Source organism: Ambystoma mexicanum, chromosome 2p (genome assembly GCF_040938575.1).
Source record: "Ambystoma mexicanum isolate Mex_15411 chromosome 2p, UKY_AmexF1_1, whole genome shotgun sequence".
Lineage (NCBI taxonomy): Eukaryota > Metazoa > Chordata > Amphibia > Caudata > Ambystomatidae > Ambystoma > Ambystoma mexicanum.
The window spans coordinates 78,622,671-78,642,162 of record NC_090923.1 but is presented as its reverse complement, the minus strand read 5'-3'; the positions used below and the strand labels follow the sequence as shown (position 1 = coordinate 78,642,162).

At 47.0% G+C, this 19,492-nt stretch overlaps 1 protein-coding gene across 2 annotated transcripts in view; it reads right to left on the bottom strand.

Annotated features, from left to right (window-relative positions):
- Positions 1–19,492, bottom strand: part of LOC138566228 (sodium- and chloride-dependent creatine transporter 1-like) — a 358,699-nt gene that overhangs the window by 105,649 nt on the left and 233,558 nt on the right. For both annotated transcript variants that reach the window (XM_069643293.1, XM_069643292.1), the window contains exon 7: positions 18,141–18,244. In XM_069643293.1, coding sequence (XP_069499394.1) covers positions 18,141–18,244 — 104 coding nt within the window. The remainder of the gene's footprint in view (positions 1–18,140; positions 18,245–19,492) is intronic.

Genomic DNA, 19,492 nt, shown 5'->3' with positions numbered 1-19,492 from the left:
ACATGTGCCAAATGCTACACCACGTTATGACAGATAGACGTAGATATAGGACATGCATTACTTACCGTAAAAGCATTTGTGATGATTGTATCTGCTTAGATTCACATGCTGTGCATATGGTCCGACATCCAGTGGTAACCGCGGAGTATTGCATATTGTATTTTGGGGACCGAAAGGGGACGTCGGCATAGGCGTGTCTGTAACACTAACCTTATTGTGACGTGTGCAGTACCCAAAATCCCTCACGCGCCGAGGTCCCTCTGATTGTATTTTTTCTGCCATGAGGGTGCCCAAGGCTATAGTGAGCGAGTACATAAGAGAGAAAGTATTAAGAAGTCTATGTTCCTTCCACCCCGAGCGGGGAGGCAGGGAGGGCGCATGTGAATCCAAGCCGATACAATCATCAGAAATGCTTTTACGGTAAGTAATGCATGTCTTCTGATGCTTGTTAATCTGCTTAGAATCACATGCTGTGCATAGACTAGCGAGCAGTAACCGGAGTTGGAGGTGGGTTGTGAGAAGGAACAGTAGAGAAAAGATGTCTTAGTACTGCTTGTCCCACCTGAGAATCAGACCTAGAATGAGTGTCTAGGCAATAGTGTTTTGTAAAGCTATGTACAGAACTCCAGGTTGCCGCTTTGCAAATGGACTCATGGGGAACATTTGCAATGAATGCTATGGGTGCCCAGTGCCTTGAGTAGAGTGTGCTCTAAGCTTGAAGGGCAGTTCTCTCTTTGCAAGAGTGTAACAGTGTGATGCATTTGACAATCCACCTTGAGATTGCTGATTTAGAGACAGGATCCCCTTCTATACCAGCTGCCACTGGAACAAAGAATCGTTTAGTCTTCCTCAGTGGTTTAGTTCTTTCCATGTAAAACATGACTGCTCTGTGCACGTCTAGTGTGTGAAGGCTTCTTTCGGCCATGTTAGTAGGTTTCTGGAAGAACGTGGGTAGTTCGATTGACTGATTCACATGGAACTTTTAAATAAATTTTTGGCACAAACCTGGGGTGTGTGCGCAGAACTACCTTATCTTTGTGGACTAACAAAGGGGTCTAAAACAGAAAGAGCCTGTAGTTCGCTAACCCTTCTAATAGAAGGGATGGCCACTAGGAAGGCTGTCTTATAAGTCAGGTCTTTCAGACTTGCTTTATGCATAGGCGCAACGGGAGCTCCATGAGCCTGGTCAAAACCACATTTAGATCCCATCCAGGAGCTGGGTGAGAGATGGGAGGATAAATCCTCTTAACCCCTTCCATAAAGTCTTTAATTACTGGTATCTTCCACCACAATACTTTTTGCTGTGATGTGGTGTAGGCCGACAACGCAGCCAGATGAACCTTTAGGGATTTGAAGACTAACCCAGTGTCCAACAGATGGGTTAGATACAACACAATGTGTGAGGGTGAGCAATCGATGGGATTGACGCCCTTCGAATTGCACCAGATGACAAACCGTTTCCATTTGCTGGCATAGCAATAACGTGTATTAGGCTTCCTCGCTTCCCTGAGTATGTCCATGCCTCTCTGAGGGAGTTGAGGTGTCCAAACTCCATGATCTCAGGAGCCAGGCTGCTAAGTTCAGAGTTTGTGGCGATGGGTGGAGGGTCTCTCCTCTGTCCTGAGACATGTTGTACGGGCAGGGCAGTTTGACTGGTGGGGAGAGGGACATCTCCATCAGGTAAGCGAACCAGGTTTGGCGGGCCCACATGGGGCCACCAGTATCATGGTAACTGGTTCCTGGTGCATCTTGTGCACTACCTTGTTGAGAAGGGGAGTCGGGGGGGGGGGGGGAGCGAAGACAAATTTCCCCGACCAAGTTATCCAGAGACCGTTCACCTTGGATCGGTTCTGGGGTACCTGGAGGCGTAGTCTTGGCATTGGGCGTTCTCCTGAGTAGCGAACAAGTCAATCTCTGGGAAACCCCATTCTGCAAAGACGTTGGACACAATGTCTTCGTGCAGCCGCCATTCGTATTCTTCTGGCAGAGGAAAATCTCTGCTGAGTACGACTGCCAGAAGATGGAGTTCCTCTGGAACATGTTGGGACAACAGAAACATCTTGTGTTTGAGAGCCCATATCCAAATGTTCTGGGACAGCTTGGATAGCCCTGGAGAGTGAGTGCCCCCCTGTTTGTTCAGGTAATACATTGCTGTAGTGCTGTCGGTTAGGATCAGCACTGTCTTCCCTTGCAGTTGCCCCTGAAAGGCTTTCAATGCCTTGAACACTGCCAGTAGCTCCAGTAAGTTTATGTGATTGGACGCTACCTGAGGGGACCACACTCCGTGTGCTGTAGCAGGTGAGCCTCCCCCCCACCCCGTGAGAGATGAGTCTGTCATAAGAGTGGCTTCCACTGCAGGGGTGGTGAAGGTCTTCCCCTTCAAGAGGTTTTCTCTTGACCACCACTGCAAACAGAGAACGAGGGCTGGCGAGACAACAGACTTCCCATTGTCCGTTGGCCTGACACCACTGGCTGTTGAGCCACTCTTGCATGGGATGCATGTGCAGCCGCACGTGGGGAACCAAGTATATGCATGACGCCATCATCCCTAGCAATCGCATGGCTTTGCGTGCCGTCACCTCCCGACTGGCTACATATTGAGGAACCTGAGAGAGCATGTTCTGAACCCTCTCACTGGAGGGGAACACAAGGCCGTCTTCCGTCCGAATTAGCGCTCCCAGAAATTGTTTTACTTGGCTGGGGACTAAGCTGGATTTCTTTTCGTTGATTGAAAACCCCAGGCTGAAGGAGATCTACTGTTTTTTGGGTGTTCGAAAAACAAGCATCGAACGAGTCCCCCGTGATGAGCCAGTCATCGAGGTAAGGATAAACTGGGACTGATAGTCTGAGCAGGTGTGTTGCTGCCACTGCCAGGACTTTGGTAAACACCTTTGGCGCTGAGGCGATGCCGAAGGAGAGTACTTTAAACTGGTAGTGTTTATCCTGAATCACGAACCTTAGGTATTTTCTGTGCGTTGGCAACATTGAAATATGAAAGTAAGCATCTTTCATATCCAATGTTGCATGAAGTCCCCCTGTTTCAGCAATGGGATCACCTCCTGTAGTGTTACCATGCAAAACTTCTGGGGCTTTATGAATTTGTTCGCTGGGCGCAGGTCTAGAACAGGACGCATGGCGAGATCCTTTTTGGGTACAAGGAAGTACACTGAATAGATACCCTCGTTTACCTGAAGAATCGGGACGGCTTCTATGGCGTCCTTCCCCAGCAGCGCTTCCACCTCTTGGGTCAGGATTTGCAGATTGTCCGGTGAAAGGTATGGTGATCGCAGCGGTCTGAACTGTGGAGGTTTGGCGAATGCCATACAATAACCGTGGGCGACCATCTTTAGGACCCACTGGTCTGAAGTTATCTCCTCCCATGCCTTGAGGAAAGATGTTAATCGCCCCTCGACCGGGGAGACAATGGAGGGGACCTGGACTTGGTGGTCATTTCTGACCCAAGGCTGAAGCTCCTCTGGGATTGGGGCCTCTGCCTCTACCTTTGCCGCGTTTGACCCCTTGGGGGGTAGTAGGTAGGGCTTCCGGAAGATTGATTTGTGTTGAAGTTACCTGTGCCGTAGTTGTTCTGACTGGCACGGGCTTGTCCTCGAAAGGACCGCCGAGAATTATTGCCCCTCTGGGAGGAGGGTTTCTGTGTAATCTGGTGCAAAGACTTAATAGTCTCGTGCTCCTTCTTGGCAGTCTCCAACACTTCATCTACTGCTTTCCGGAAGACGTTAGTCTCTTCAATGGGTTCGTTAATAAGAGAGGCCTGGGTCTCAGGCCAGAAGCCTGACATGTGCAGCCATGCGTGTCTTTTTAGAAGAGTACCTTGTGCAAGAGACCTGCCTGCTGTTTCTGCAGTGTCCAGGGTGTTCTTCACCACATTCTGATTAACCAGTTTTCGCTCCGAAACAATGGCGAGAAGCTTTGTTCTGGCTGGTTCAGGAACCTCTTGGAGGCCTTCTTGGAGCAAGTTCCATTGGGCATCAGCATAGCTTTCTAATAGCGTAGTGTTGTTAGCAACCCGAATGGTATAAGCAGCTGCCGACGTGACACGTTTGCCTAAGGCATACAACTTCTTGGACTCCTTGTCCGGAGGTGACTCTCCCATGGCAAGGGGAACCCCTGCCCTCTTACAAGTGGTGGTCATTACCAGTGAGTCCGGGATGGCATGCCCTTTAATATACAGAGGGTCGGTGGGAGAGGGCCGAAATAACTTTGACTCTCGGGTTCACGGCCCTTGTCTGGGCAGGTGTGACTAAAGATGGAGCTATTCGCCTCTTAACAGAGTTAAGGAGGGGAATGGATTGGCTTGCCGGAGGTTTTTCTTTAATGTCCTCCACAAAATCCTGCTCAGGCAAAGCCTCTTTTGTGGCAATTTTGAAGAATTCTGCTGCTTTTTTCAACATGAAGTTGAAAGCCATTTGGTCATCCACAGTGGAGGCCTGGCGAGCCGGGGTGGACGGAGGAGAATCGACGCACAAAATATCAGAGTTCTGATTTGACCAAGGATTCTGCCCTTCCTGCTGGGTTTCCTCCCAGTTGTCCGTTGCCTGTTGATCTTCATAATTTTCAAGAAAAGAGGACTCTTCTTCAGTATAGAGGTCCCTATATATGTGTCCATCTGGACCACATCTACTCGTTGGAAAACCTGAGGCTGAACATCTTGCATTTGAAGTTTAGGGTCTACCCGAGCCTTTTTCGGCAGAGGCTGATCAGAAACACTGATAAAGTGCTCTAGCCGATCCATACACCCCTCGAATCTCTCTCTAGTCCATTTAGAGGACCCAAATGGACGTAGGTGAGGAGAAACAACATTCTCCGCCCTATGGCATCGAGGGGAGCTTCTCAGGGTGTCTGAGAGGGGCTCTTGGCTATCCTCTTAAGTGTCATCGGAATCGCGGCCCAAAACCGTCGAAAACTTTTCCACGGATCAGCCCATTACTTTCGGCGGAACCGGAATAAATCCCACCGCCGCTGCGATCCTACGATGCTTTTTCGGATAGTAACCGAATCGTCGTGAGACAAAGCCTCCGATGATGTGTCGGTAGCAGAAACACCATCCGTGACACCAGAAGGCCCAGCGGCTGGTTTTCCGGGTAGAGGCCTAGTCGTAGTTTTCGGGCCTATATAGGCCTTGGAAATTGTTGAAGTTTCTGGTTCTGAAACTTCGGCACGTGTCGATTGGGAGTAGCGCCCTTTATTAGGTTTCGTTTGCCCAGTCCTCATACGCTGCTGCAATTGCGGGGAAGGCTTTGGATCTGAACGATCCGAGGGAACCGTCGAAGTTTTTGGCGGGCCCATTGGCGCTTTCGCCTTTTTTCGACGAACGTGTCGAAGAAGGCGTAGGGGTTGTGTGTTTAGTGCAATGCGATTGTATGCCCCTGTAGCAAGACCAGAGTCGAGCCTGGAAGGGTCGGGGACGGGCGTGGCGGAAATAGAAGTGTCCACCTCAAGGAAAACAGTGGAAAGGAGGAAAGACATAATAACAATATGGCCACCCCGAACCCACTCTCCCTACTGTATAGGTCGGCCAGAAGCCAGACCACGTGGAAATACTGTCACCGGATCTTAGGCGCCAAAACCCACAGCTGTAGATGATTCCCCCGTAGTCTTTGTCGATGATGTTCTTATTGGGCAAAGTGACTTAACGGGGAATAACCAGACAATTCGGTAAAGATGAACAATGTCTCTAGTAAGAGCTCCGCTAAGGACTACCAGTATCTAGGCGGGAAAAAACAATTTGAGGGACTCGGCGCGTGAGGGATTTTGGGTACTACACACGTCACGATAGGGATAGTGTTACAGACACACCTATGCCAATGTCCCCTTTCGGTCCCCGAAAGACAAGATGCATTACTCCGCGGTTACCACTGGATGTCGGACCATATGCACAGCATGTGATTCTAAGCAGATTAACAAGCATCAGAACAGAGGTTATGAAACAAATGAAATGCAGTAAAAAATCCATTTGCAGGTCAAAAAAACATGCAAATGCCAGGAGTCGATAGGTGGGGGTGGTGGCTAGAAGACACCACAAGTGAAGCTTGGGAGTTGGAGATCGAAGAAGCGAGTTTCCAACACAAAGCTTTTCTGTAACCTTGGCTATATCCGCGAATAGCCGACATCTCAAAGCTAACTGTCACAGAAACAGCTTGTGTTGTGGGGGAATGGGAGAGGGAAGGTGAGGAAGGCATCTAGGGTGTGGGGGGAGCTTTGCAGAGGAGGGGGGCACTTTGTGAGGGCTTGGGGGGCAAGAAATATTTTTTCCAGCTGTTTTTAGGATATTCATTGCTCCAAAACTACAGATAGCCATGGGTATATATTTTTCAGCTACAGTGACGTTGGGGGTGAAAAATAACTGGCCTCGGCCATGGCCAGTGACACTAGTCATCCGGGACGCTCATCCCTGCAGTAACCGGGACTGACCCTGCTTAGCTTCAAAGCAAGGTAGCGTAAGCATCCTCCGGCCCTGTTGCCAAATTAATTAGCACAAGTTACAAGACCACTTTGAGCAACTTGGCCTTAGCGGGTAGGCTCTTTTCTCGCTTTGAAGCGATCAGGGTTGGTCCTGGTTACTGCAAGGATGGGAGACAGTCCACAGTCCCGGATGCTGTGTCTTTTTTGTTTTAAACATCTCATAACACTACAAAAACAAACAGCATCTGCATTATTTTTTTTTTTAAACCGGGATACTGGCAGTCCTTGAAAGTATTGCACCTAGAGTCCTTTTCTTTGCCTTTTACGGAATTGCATTCTGGTATTTGTAGTTTCCCAGTCAAGATGGGGGGAATAATGCCACAATTGTTCACTTTTTTCCTAACATAGTTGTATTAGGATTTATATATTTGAGTTACACTATGGTATGTATACTTTTCAAGTTCTTTATAAAGCAGAGTTTTGTTGAAAGCCAGACATGGGAGTGAGGAGGGGATATGATGAGAAGGCAAGTAAGTCATGATTATTTTCCCATGATGTGGCAAGAGAGTTTGCAATCCTGGACACTGGGGCAGTTAGTCGCCCTGAATGTAGCTGATTTTCAGGACGCAACCCCAAGGTTGACTAGCTTGCTCAAGTATTTGGCTACCAGAATTTTAATCAGGTTATCATATTCCCAGTGCAGCACTTACCCACAAGACCACAAGCACTTGTCTCGTATTGCGATTTTGTTTTCCAGGAAAAGGTTTACGACAGAATGCTGGATTTAAAGGTGAGCACCTTTTATACTTTGCCAGTATATTTATTTGAACATTTCCTCTCGCAGGTTATTTTTCTGGTGTGCATTACTTTTTTTAAAAGTACAATGCTATTTTGATTTGTGCACTTTCTTCTAAGGGGAATGCCAATTGAACTACATTTGTATATTTCACTTTAAAGCATATATTCATGGGTGCCAACTTTTGATTTTCTCTATGGGGCAAAAGTACCTGGGTATAGGATATTCTTGCAGCCTGTAATTATTTTCCCCTTTTCTGTTCTACTTAAATGCGGTTAGTTGGGGTCATGCGATGTATCACAACAGTCACCAAGAGACCGGCCATAAGACAAGGGATTTGTGGCACGCTGGTTAACCAAAGTGCATTATCCATGGCAAATCATTTCAACTCACTGCGCATTGCCCGAAATCATTGTGAGTTCTCAAAGCATGCAATCATTTATATATAACAATACCCCTGTGAAAACAGGTCAAAATCAGTTTGTGACTGATCAACGTCTTTGAGCGATGGGTTGCAGGTGTTTTCAAATAGAGAGGCTGTGCCCACCGACCATGGCCGAAGGCCGTTGCCAGTGGTCTGGTAGAGTTTTAAAATAGACAGCACTGGCCATGGCCAAAGACCATGGCTTTTGATCTGGTAGTGTTATAGAATATACAGTGGGCATGGGCATAGACCGTGGCAATTGGTCAATTGCGAAAAAAAATAAAAAGAAAATCGGCGGAATAACAAAACCCCTGAAATGAAAGGAAGAAACTTTAGTTGCAGGGACGTTAAGGCGAGAACCTAATGCAATAAAACCCCTGATATTCAGCTAACGCCACCTTAACTTTGCGCCCCCATGTTGCGCAGCCTATGACCACAATGATGACATCACTGGTAACATCACTGGCGACATGGCATATGACATCAATGATTACTTAACTAATGGCTTCAGAAATAAGATCACTTGCCCACATTTAGACCACCCTTACGTTCTACATATGTCATTAGCATTTTAGAAAGGTTCATAACAAGGAGTACATTGTGTAAACCAGTAAACAGCTACACATTCATCAGATTATTAATTGTGAAGCTTTCCTTTGTAGAACTTTGGTAAAAAGATACCGGAATTATAAATAATACACTGCTTAGAATGTTCCCGTTTGTGGCAAATATATTTAAGACATGTTCACTAAAACATAATCTGTGTATACATTTACAACATAAATTAGCAGAAATAAATAGAAAGCCACAGATTGAGCCATAATTATTTACTACGTTTTAAACTATACATATGTAAATGCTCCATTTTTTTATTTTAAGAAAAATGTGTACACGTATCATCTAAATGGCATGAGAAGTGTTTTAAAACAAAGAACTACTAAGTATAAGGATATGGGATAAGATTTCCAAATACAGGTATTGAAAAAAAAAAATGATTTTTTATTTTGCATTTATAGCAGCACACAAATCACTGAGGCATCAAGGCGCGAGTTGCAGGCCAAAAAAAATGTGTTATAGGATACACAGTTTGCAGATAGCTACAACGTGAGGTTATAAATTATACTGTTGCAGGGCAGTTACAGGATAGGTAGTGGCATAGCAGCCACAAAGATGCACAAAACACATGGTATGAGATTGCCTGGTCCAGAATACTTGGACGCATCCCCACTGCTGGGTTCTAATTGACAACACGATGGGCGTGCGGGATCACAGCAGCATGTACTTAGGGGAACAATAATCAACGTGTCGCATGATATGATGTGAGCTATGATCTGGCATTTATAATGCGCCTGTGCAGAAGTGTTTCTAGGCGCCGTGCTGATAAAGCCGCATCCAGAAGGCTGGGGGCTACATCAGCAGTGCGAGGCGAGAGAGCCGAGAAGCGGTAGGGCACAAGGCATCTTAGCAAATGCAAGTGGGAGCATAGCAAGTGGTGCGTGGGATCCGAGGAGCGTGGGGCATGTCTACGTTGAGGACAGTTCTTGTAGACGTTGGGTAGGCAGGCAGGAGCCGGGAAAAGGTTAAGCGGAGGTAGTGAACAGCGCAAATTATTACTCTAAATGTATATATAGAAAAGAAATGTAGTTTTAAAATTCAACATGTGCTTGAAAAAAAGCGCTTAGATGTACATTTGTGTGTCTTTTGTAAGTGATTAACATATTAAAATTGAAATACAACACATACTGTACAAAGTAAAAGGAATCTTTAAATAGTATCCAATTTTTGAATACATTGACTTTTGTGTATGTCATAGATGATGTCATTAGTGATGTCACCAGTGAGGTCATAGGCTGCGCAACAGGGGACGCAAAGTTAAGGTGGATTTAGCTGCATTTCAGGGGTTTTATTGCATTAAGTTCTCGCCTTAACGTGTATAGGTCCATTGCAATTGCAGAAATATCTCATGAGACAGCATCACACACCCTCCATACTCTTGATTAGATCCCATCACTAAACGCCTGCTCCAAAATAAGCGTTGGCTCTGAAGACCCCAGACTTACTGGCTCTACTGCAGCACTATGGTTAGTAGACAAGCATTCTGGCAGGTGGCCAGCTGGGAGAGGAGACGGAAGAGACTAGAGCAAGCCAAGCGTCTCAAGGCCCTTTGAGAATCCATGTCAAGAAGAGGGCTGAGAAAGACTGCCAGGAGGGCTGTGGGCATTGAGCACTCTGAGGTATGATCAGAGGTCAGATTCTCGTTTATGCATACACAGCACTCGAGTCCGCCACACAGCTCCCATTTCACCAAATGATGTAACCGGGCAAAGCTCTTGCTATCCCTTTTCCAACTGCATGGATATAACAGCAAGCCGAGCATCAAGACATTTATAAAAACCTGAACATTTGACTTTAATTATGCTACATGGACTCTATTCACAGACGCATCAGATCACTGGCAACTTCAAGATGGCCGATCAAAGGGACGTTGTGAAAATGGAATGGAGTTCATGGATGCCAAGAGGCCACTCATGCAACGGGAGCAGCCAACTCAACTGCTCAGTGGATGACTGGTAGAAAGAAGTCTGGTCACTCCCAATAAGATCACATGACAGGCCAGCCACAGAAGTTGCCAACCCGATTAGCACTTCGCACAATGATTTCCCCATCACCAATGCAACAAAGACCTTGTGTTCACATAGTTGACAGTCATCCATCCAGGCCAGCAGTGGATCAGTTTTAACATTTACAGCCAGTTCATCGCTCGTGCGCCGCAGCCCCCAAATAAGATTCCTCATCTTATAAATCTCTTCTAGGTAAAAAGAGAACACCCCGATTCATAGGAAAGTGTGCATTGATCTACGTGCAAGGTTTCCTATGTGCGCCACGCGTCTTGATGGAATTTAGACCGCAAAGTAACCCTATGCGCAAGTAGCGGCCAAAACAGACTCGAAACTGCCCCAGCATAGCAAATCCAGCTGCGTATAACCACCTTTGCCCCCTCCTCATCCACAATATAATGCACCCCGGCAATACTGCATGTGAGCACCACAAAGAAGACAGCACCCAGGCAACACTGCACGGGGTCCCCCGTAACCATTTACAGCACCCCATCAACAGGGCCGTCACGAGGGCGGGCAAAGTGCCCGGGCCTCGCGGCCCCCTCTCCTAAGTGGAAGGCAGCACAGTCTCCCGTGTCCTTTATTCACACGGGGGACTGTGCTGCCCCTGCAATGATTTTGCTGTTTGTTGTGAAGCCGTTGGGCTCCGCAACAAACAGCAAAATAATGGGAGACAGCAGGGCTCAGAAGTGAGCTCTGCTGCCTCCCATTATTCCGCTGACAACGTGGACATGCTGAATGACAAGAGAGGGCTCCTCTGCTGTCAGTCAGTGTGTTTACGTTGCTCAGCGTGACCACACTGACTGACAGGGGAGGAGTTCTCTCGTCGGTCAGTGTGTTCACGTTGCTCAGCGTGACCACACTGACTGACAGGGGAGGAGGTCTCTCGTGGGTCAGTGTGTTCACGTTGCTCAGCGTGACCACACTGACTGATGGGAGAGGAGGTCTCTCGTGGGTCAGTGTGTTCACGTTGCTCAGCGTGACCACACTGACTGACAGGGGAGGAGTTCTCTCGTCGGTCAGTGTGTTCACGTTGCTCAGCGTGACCACGCTGACTGATGGGAGAGGAGTTCTCTCTTGTCAGGCAGCATGTCTACGTGTCGGCTGTGTGGATGCTTTTTAAGGGTGGATGGAGGTAAGGTAAGAGTTTTTTATTTTAAATTAAAAGTGTGTGTATTTCAATTAAATCAGTATGTATATGTGTATGTATGAATGCGTGCATGTTGGTGTTTGTGTCAATGCTGTGTTTGGTTTTATGTATACATGCATGTATGGAGTTGTGTAACTGTTGGATGAATGCATGGGTGAACGTTTTTTGTGAGTGTGTTCAGCACCACCCATAAATGTAGCCGCCCTGGGGGCCACTTCATTAAGGGGTGGGTTCATGGCATCAGAGGTGCACCTAGGCTAAAATGTCAGGGAGGAAAGGGGACTAACACTTCAAATGTTGGGAGAGGAGCTAACTAACGTCCGAGGCTGTGAGGAAGGGGCAAACTTCCTTGTGTGGGCACACCTAACATCTTTCCACATTTCGAATGAGACTATTCTGGTAAAGCTTCAATGTTACAAGCAGCTACCTCTTGCCTTCATTTCTGAAACGTCGCACTTAAGGACTGCTGTGAGAATGAGATATCTCATGTCACCACTTCCCTTCTAATCACTCACCTAGCATGCAAGTGCTAACCCCACATCACAATTTAATTACGTAAAAATGTATGCATATGAATGCAGTTGCTAACAGTGAAAGGACTTCTCATGGCCATGCTAATCCCTATGGCAATTCTCACCCAGTTCCTGCCCTCCCCACCCAAAACACCTCCTCACTGGAACTCTTTGAGCTAGCTTTAAACATGCCTTGCCATCAAACGTTGCTGTCAATGTGCCTGCAAGTGTTTCCTCAAAGGAGTCTTCGGAGAATTCATGACTTCATTGGAGTTGTAAACACGTAACTGGTGTAATAAAAATGTCAGGTCTGCCTTTGGCCACTCAATTTGAAAACACCCTGTGTGTCTTTCACTGAAGTTCTTTTTTAAACAAGTATCGGCAAAGCCAACCGTTTTGGCTTGTGTATAAGTATTAGGCATTTACCAGGCACTGCTATTAGCTGCTCAGGTACTCAAACCATTTTGGCCACTATCAATGGCCAGCTAATACCAATACAGAAGTGCCTTTCCCATGCCTACACGAATGCCCAAACTGTTAGCATTGCCAGTGCTCTTTATGCTTTACCCTTGATGCACAGGACTATGCAACAAGGTTAAAGCAAACATACTACTTGGCTAAATTGGCCCACATTGAATGTAGGCCAATCTAGCCAGTAATAACACTTATGGTACACAGTCAGCCTGGATATACTTTCTGCGGCATGGCATTTTTTACTGGCTGGGAGTCGGTACATGGTAATAATGGCATATATTGATGCAGCCTGCATCGACATAATTAGAACAACCAGCATGAATATATTTTTATACTAGCATATCTCGCATGGAAAGGCGGCATGAAATGTTTTGAAAAATGTTCCTATGCTCAATTTGTGATTTGCAACTATTGGGAATTTCCATGTGCTTCAATACAAAACCAATTGCAAACTGTATAGATTTCTAGCCAATTTTGCAAAGAAAGTGCTGTAAAATGCATACTTTTTAACCTAATGTTTCAAACATTTTCTTGGAAGTGAGAACCCCCCTCAAGCAACCCTTGTTTGGTTTGGGCTCCCTCACTGTGCTCTGTTGATCCTGCCTAATTGGCACAAACATTTAAGCCTCTTAAGTTCAGAAATGTACCAGCCTCCACTGTACATCATTTGTCACTGTGTATGATGTGTGTTTTAATGCGCACACGGGGGCAGGGTGCTCCTTAATGATATGATAAGGCATTTATAACGTGCCTGTACACAAGTGATTCTAGGCACGACAAGGCAAGGAGGGAGAAACAAAAGAGTAGGACAAAACACAGATTTTACTAGGCTTTGTGTCATTCAGATCGCTCAAGAGCAGGGAAGGGGGGGGAGGGGAGAAGTGCCAAGGGTGGGGTGGGGTAGGATGCAGAAGTGCAGGAACAAAGGAGAAACAAGAGTGCAGCCAATGGGTGGCAAGTGTGGGTACTCATAAGTGCAGCCAATGGGTGGAGAATAAGAGCAAGAGCGGGAACTGTAGGGTTACAGATACAGACCACAAGTGCAGGGGAGCCAAGCGGCAGTGCAGGATTGCAACAGCACAGGCAGGGACCTGGGCCCGAATTCAGAGCTTGACCAGGTGACCGTGCATGGATCAGGCAGGTGATCAGCAAGGGAGAGGAAGAGAGAAGGCAGAAGCAAATAAACAGGTCTTGAGGTGCTTCCGGAACCGGAGATGGTACTCCTCAAGTTTCAGCAAGGCTGAGAGGCTGTTTCCAGAGGGATCCCCAGCCGAAGAAAGATCTGCCCTCAACTCTTTGCTTGGAAAAGTGACTGACCCTCAGAGAATTGGAGGTGGCGCAGTGGAGAGCTTATGCCATCTTATATATATTTATTCATATGATAAAAAAGTTAGTCTGGCATGAACCTTTCATCAGTAGAGAAATCTAAATTTGCTGTAGTTGATTTGGAGCTGTAGTAATAAACCATATTTGGGATCCTGCACACAAACTCAAGGTTAGATTTCTCGAGACTCCTGTTTGCAGATGTGCCGCCGCTGGCCGAGTGCAAAAAATTGTAAGGGGGCCTCACCAAATGTTTTGGCCCGGGCCTCACCACATCTTCTGACAGCCCTGCCCATTAATATGCATACCATTTCAGTAACTGTAGTCATTCCCAGGTAAATGTGTGAAAACCCCCTAAACTGTGGCTGCACCCAGCTACTCTGCATATGCACACCACTAACTGATCGGTGCCCCAACTGTGTGCATGCACCCCTAAAATCGCAATCGGACATTACTTTTACACAGTGATTCTTATACAATTGCAGCCTTTGCGCCTGCTTTCAGGTGGCAGTGTGCCGATTTCCCCAACGTGATGTTGCGCGGTCAGATACATGAAGATTTCCTCACGCAGGCCGTCAATTGACACGCCCACATACCTTGCAATTTCCCATTGTAGGTCGAGAATGCAGAATTTGTATGTTCCGCCCACTATTCTAAGTTCTACGCAGGTCGGCCCACCATCTACCTGGAGTCTCGCGCAACACGCTCAACTGCATGCAGAGATGTGTCAGACATGCGCGAAGTCCCTGCAGTGTCTGGAAAAAGGCCCGCAGTGACTGCAAAAAGGTCCACAAAGTCGATTCCATGAATCGATGAAAGGGGGGGGGGAGTGGGTTTGCACTCTGAATGGCACGCAAAGCCACTATTCCACTTGCAAATAATTCCATGCATCAGGCCCTAAAAGTCTAGATTCCGATTTGTGTTCTTCCACCAAGGGTAACACTGGCACTGTAGAATCCGCTCAGCATCGTTGGCGCACAGGAATCTGGATTGCATGTCCTGGGTGGTATACGTGGTGCAGAGTGTTCAACTTCCCTTTTGCTTAGCAACACCACTGTTACTATTCTAACTCAGATCTTATCTGCCCCAAAGGCATCTGGCTTCCAGGCATGCAAAGACCGCAAGATGCCTATTGGCTTGTGTCCTAAACTTTCATGACACTTGCTCTGATACAGCAGTCCAACAGAAGTACCAGAAGTTCAGGGCTGGTTTGTCAAAGTTCTATGCCCAACTCTCAGGTATCTAATAGGGGGGGGGGGGCATAAGAGGAATTTCTGGTCACCCTTGCCTTACTGGCCCTTTAGCAGTTCGCCTATAACCAGAGTGCTGCACGTTGCTAATTTTTTCCAGCAATTTAAGGGAGATGTTCTGACTGCGCCGTGATTCAGGAGCTCACCACAGTCACCGCCATTAGCTCAGAAGATTCGCGCTACTCCCATTGCTCATGTTTAAGTTGTTCCCTTCAACAATGTAGGACATCTTTTTAAAACCTCAGCCCACACTACAGGAATGCACCACACCATACATAGAAACACCTGATTCAACTAACCCCTTGCACTGAGCCAATCCCCTACCACCACTAAGCTCATGCTACTGCAGGATACACAAATGCCAACCCAAACAGGCATTAATGGGGTGGCAAGAGTTTAGCGAGATAAGGGAGAGATTGGATATAAGGAACACCAGAACAGGGAGATTGGAGTTGAGAAGGAAGATGGGGACTGATTGAAGAAGATTGATGTGAGGGTAGTTGGCACCAAAGGAGAAGGTGGGCGGAGATTGAGGCATCAGAAGATACAGAAAGCAGACTAGGTCAGAAGTAGCAAGATCACGAATGTTCGAGTGGACACACCTGGCCAAGGCAGAGGGCAGGGGAGAAGCTTGGATTAGAAGAGGAAAATCCCATGGAGTGAGGAAAACGAGCCCGAGACATGAACAGGTAGCGGGAACAAAGAGTAAATGCTGTGGAGAGGAGATTAAGAACCCTCGAACAGGGAGGTGATGAGGCTCTCTTCACATCACCTATGGGAACTGGGGGAAAGGAAAGTCCGGATGGCACGACCTCAACTGAATGATAAGGTGCAGTTATACCTGCGACTTGCGGAGGGGACAGATGCCTACAGGAGTTGCACAAAGGACTCAGAGGTGGTCTTATCCTTCCATTGAGAGAGGAGCAGGAGGAGAACCACAGACATTGCTCAGAATCAGTGGCTGGGTTGTAGCCCAAAACGTAATATACTCTAAAAAGGGAACCCAGGAATTTGCTGGAACTGTGGAAAGAGGGCCCCAATGCGTTACTTTCTTTTGTTACACTTTGAGGGAGAGTTTTGGTAAATAAACCCACTCTGAGTCTACACTGCGTCTTCACCAAAGTGTTGCCCGTGGTGGCAACATGTCTTCAGTAGGAATCTGAGGCATCTTGTTTGCTACCTGGTCAACGTGCTTATTCAAGAACTCCCTGGAGTCAGAGCTGACACACCTGTACCATAGGGTACATCTGCTGCAAAGCTTGGGATTTCTCCATCTAAAGATTAATCAACGCTGTCGGGATTTTCTACTCAAATAATCGTGATCCACCCACCAACTTTCTTCATCTTCTGGATCTCCTTCACTCCTGCATCTTTCTGCTGCCGGAAGCCCAGTTGTGCCTGAGATCATGCCAGTGGTTGCTACACAGCCAATGGTTTAAGTATGATGACAACATGGCCTTCCGGCTGGTCTTAAACCGTGGACCTTCTCAGCTGGGCCTTCAGGGGCAACTAAGGTGAGAGCCTTTTCAGCAACCGTGGCCACAGCAGAGTGACGGATGCCTCATTGAAGGGCTGGAGTGCTCACCTGGGTGGTCTGATGGGGCGGAGCATGTGGTCCACAACAGGCTTGAGGAAACACATCCTCCTCAAGCTATGAGATTGCCCTAGTAGCTTTTCTTTCCTCTGCCAGAGATAGGTATCCCCAGACTGTGATGGGAAACACTCCCGCCACACATCAGCTTAACAGGATCTGGTGTGGGGTCACTGCCTTTGTGCAGGGAGGAATGTGACTGAAGGTTGAGGTTTTCCCTGGTCAGCAGCCCACCTGGCCAGGACAGAATGATGTGGATGCTTGTGACCATGTTTGGTCGGTACGACGTCCTTTCATCACGGGATGTTTTTTCGCAGGGTTTGTTGCTGCACATTTTTTGCCAAAAAACCCATCGAATTTTTGGGAAATGGGGGAGGTTGGAAGCGGAACCCCCCCCCACCCCCAAAAATAGTTGTAAAAAATTCGATGGGCTTGTTCGTAAAAATAAATTGCGGTAAAACCTCACGAAAAAACATCCAGCGATGAAATGACATGGAGCCGTTTGGTCACCCTAAAGTGGGATCTGTGGCAGCATATTATGGATAGGATCTTTAAATCTTGGAAGATCCTGCGAGAGAAACCTATGCATTATCATCAAAAGGTGATCCACAGACTTCAGCTACAGGGGGGCTACGGGGCATGGATTGATTTTATAGGTAACTATATTGCAACTTTATAGTAGCTACAAATATTTTCATTGGTTAAATATCACTCGGTGAGTTACAGGTTTAATTGTACAATGAAAAGAATTGAAGATACATAAAGATTAAAAGAGCAATAGTAGCCATCATGTACTTCAACCGCTTACAAGTAGAGATTCGCAGACACTCCGGCCCGAGGGATACCAATATTTGTGCAGGTGTGATCTTTCTGCCAGCCATAATGCATCCAGAACAGAAGTGACCTGGCTCTTAAACTGGACCTCAAAAGAATTTAGATTTTTTATAATGCGCCACACGCCCGCAGGCCTCAGAGCGCTACACAAAAAACAAAACGTACAAACATCAATAACCAGAAGAATAAAGAACAGACATAAGACATCAGACGGAGTCCCCATAAGCAAAAGGCATTTGGAGATTATCAGACTACAAGTCTAAGATTGGATGAACCCATTGGCAAATAATTACAGTAACTTAAAAACGCAGGAAGATTACAAGTTCCACACCCCACCAAAACACAGTCCCTGTTCTTATGGGTGCACCAACCATCAATTTTTACTCTACGTAGAAACTTCAGGTCGAGAATTCCGACTACTCCCGGACCCGTTCTAAGACGAAGCCATGCCAGAACTTTGTTTCGTAACGCTTGCCAAGGTTCCCCCTCACAAGGCTCTTCAACATTAGTGATAACAAAATTCCTGTGGTCATTGACCAAGTCTCTGATCGGCCCGTCCTTGAGCATCGTCATTGCGGGCACCCTTTCTAAATAAACATCCTCCATTTAAGTCGCCAAGTTTGGGATTTCATGAATAGTAAAAGAAAGGTAACAAGTTATTCATCAACATGAGCGAGCAATGTTCCGGCTGTCTACACCCTTTGCTGTCACCCCGACCCTTCAACACCCAGCTAGGAAGGCTTACCTGTAGCAGTTATTGTTGAAGCGGTTATAGCTCCCCAGGGCAGTCAGCGCCCCCAAGCCGATCGCGTAGGAGAAGAAAATCTGCGTCCCAGCATCGATCCAGACCTGGTGAAATATGGAGAGATTATTCAACACGGTCTTCTCTGGGGTTTACGCAAGCCCCTCCCCCTAATGGAGCGCAAGGTTAAAGAGGACCCATTGCCCACGCTTCAAGGAAGAGGTTGAGCGCCCAGAAAACTGTGTCAATACCAAAGACAGCCCCATCTCAAGGCCTGCTAGGGCTGACCAGCATGGATCGACGTTCAAATAGCACAAAGAAAAAACATAAGCCGAAAACAAAGTATTTTTTAGGGTCGAATTCCGTTTTTTATTTGTTTAATGAGGGGGGGGGCCCTGCCCCCAACACATCTCCCCACCCTTTTTTATACCCTTACCGGACACACTTTAAAAAAAAAAACTGGTATGAAAATCCTGCAAAAAATTCAGCCAAAAACAAAGATATTTACAGCCTCAGTTTTTTTGTATTCGTTCAGCATTAGTCCTGCAACAGCTGGGGGTCTATGTTAAGTCATCCCCAGTATTTCTTTCACTGCTTTTTTTGCCAAACAATTTAATACATTTTGTTTTTATTGGTTGGGGATTCCCCAAAATCCCCCTCCCCTATTTATTCCCTATACCCTAACGCCTTATATGCCCTTAGCAACCCCCCCCCCCCACCACCATTTTTTTGGTGATTTTTTCAGCAACAAATGTTCAGCGAAAAATAAAAAACTGGAGATGGGTGAACGTTGTACCAGGCAGAGATGCCAACCGCTCATGTGCACCGCCCCAAGAGTTCTAGCCTGGTGAGAAATCTCAGGGTTCTGGCATGGGCAAAGCTACCCCAGCATCTCGTGTATGTGTCAGATTGTAGGAAAACTGTAGTGCACATATTCAAGGGGGTAAGGTCAAGGGTTTGGGGAGTCTCCAAGAGCTTTACAGCTGGGCATTGGCTCTAAAGCTTCGTCATCGCGGCAGAACAATGCCAGCGGCTGACCCCACAGGAGCGGAGAAAGCTAGGGAGTTGCCAGCCCGTCTGCTCCAGTTGCCACATGCCCCTCCACCGAGCTTTCGCCTCCTGCACAGGGAGTGCTGCGTCCGATTGCCGGATGTTTCAACACAGACTGTACTAGACTACCAGAGATAGTAAGCAACAGCAAGCTTCGCCCTCTCCGCCCCCGTTCGCTTGCCACTGGGGGTGTCCCAGAATTGCAATCCAGTGCCAGCTCACGGAAAGAAAAAACAACCCATAGGGATGTTATGACATGCATGGGCTGTGAGCTCCCATGACCCATACAACAGCCAGGTTAACTC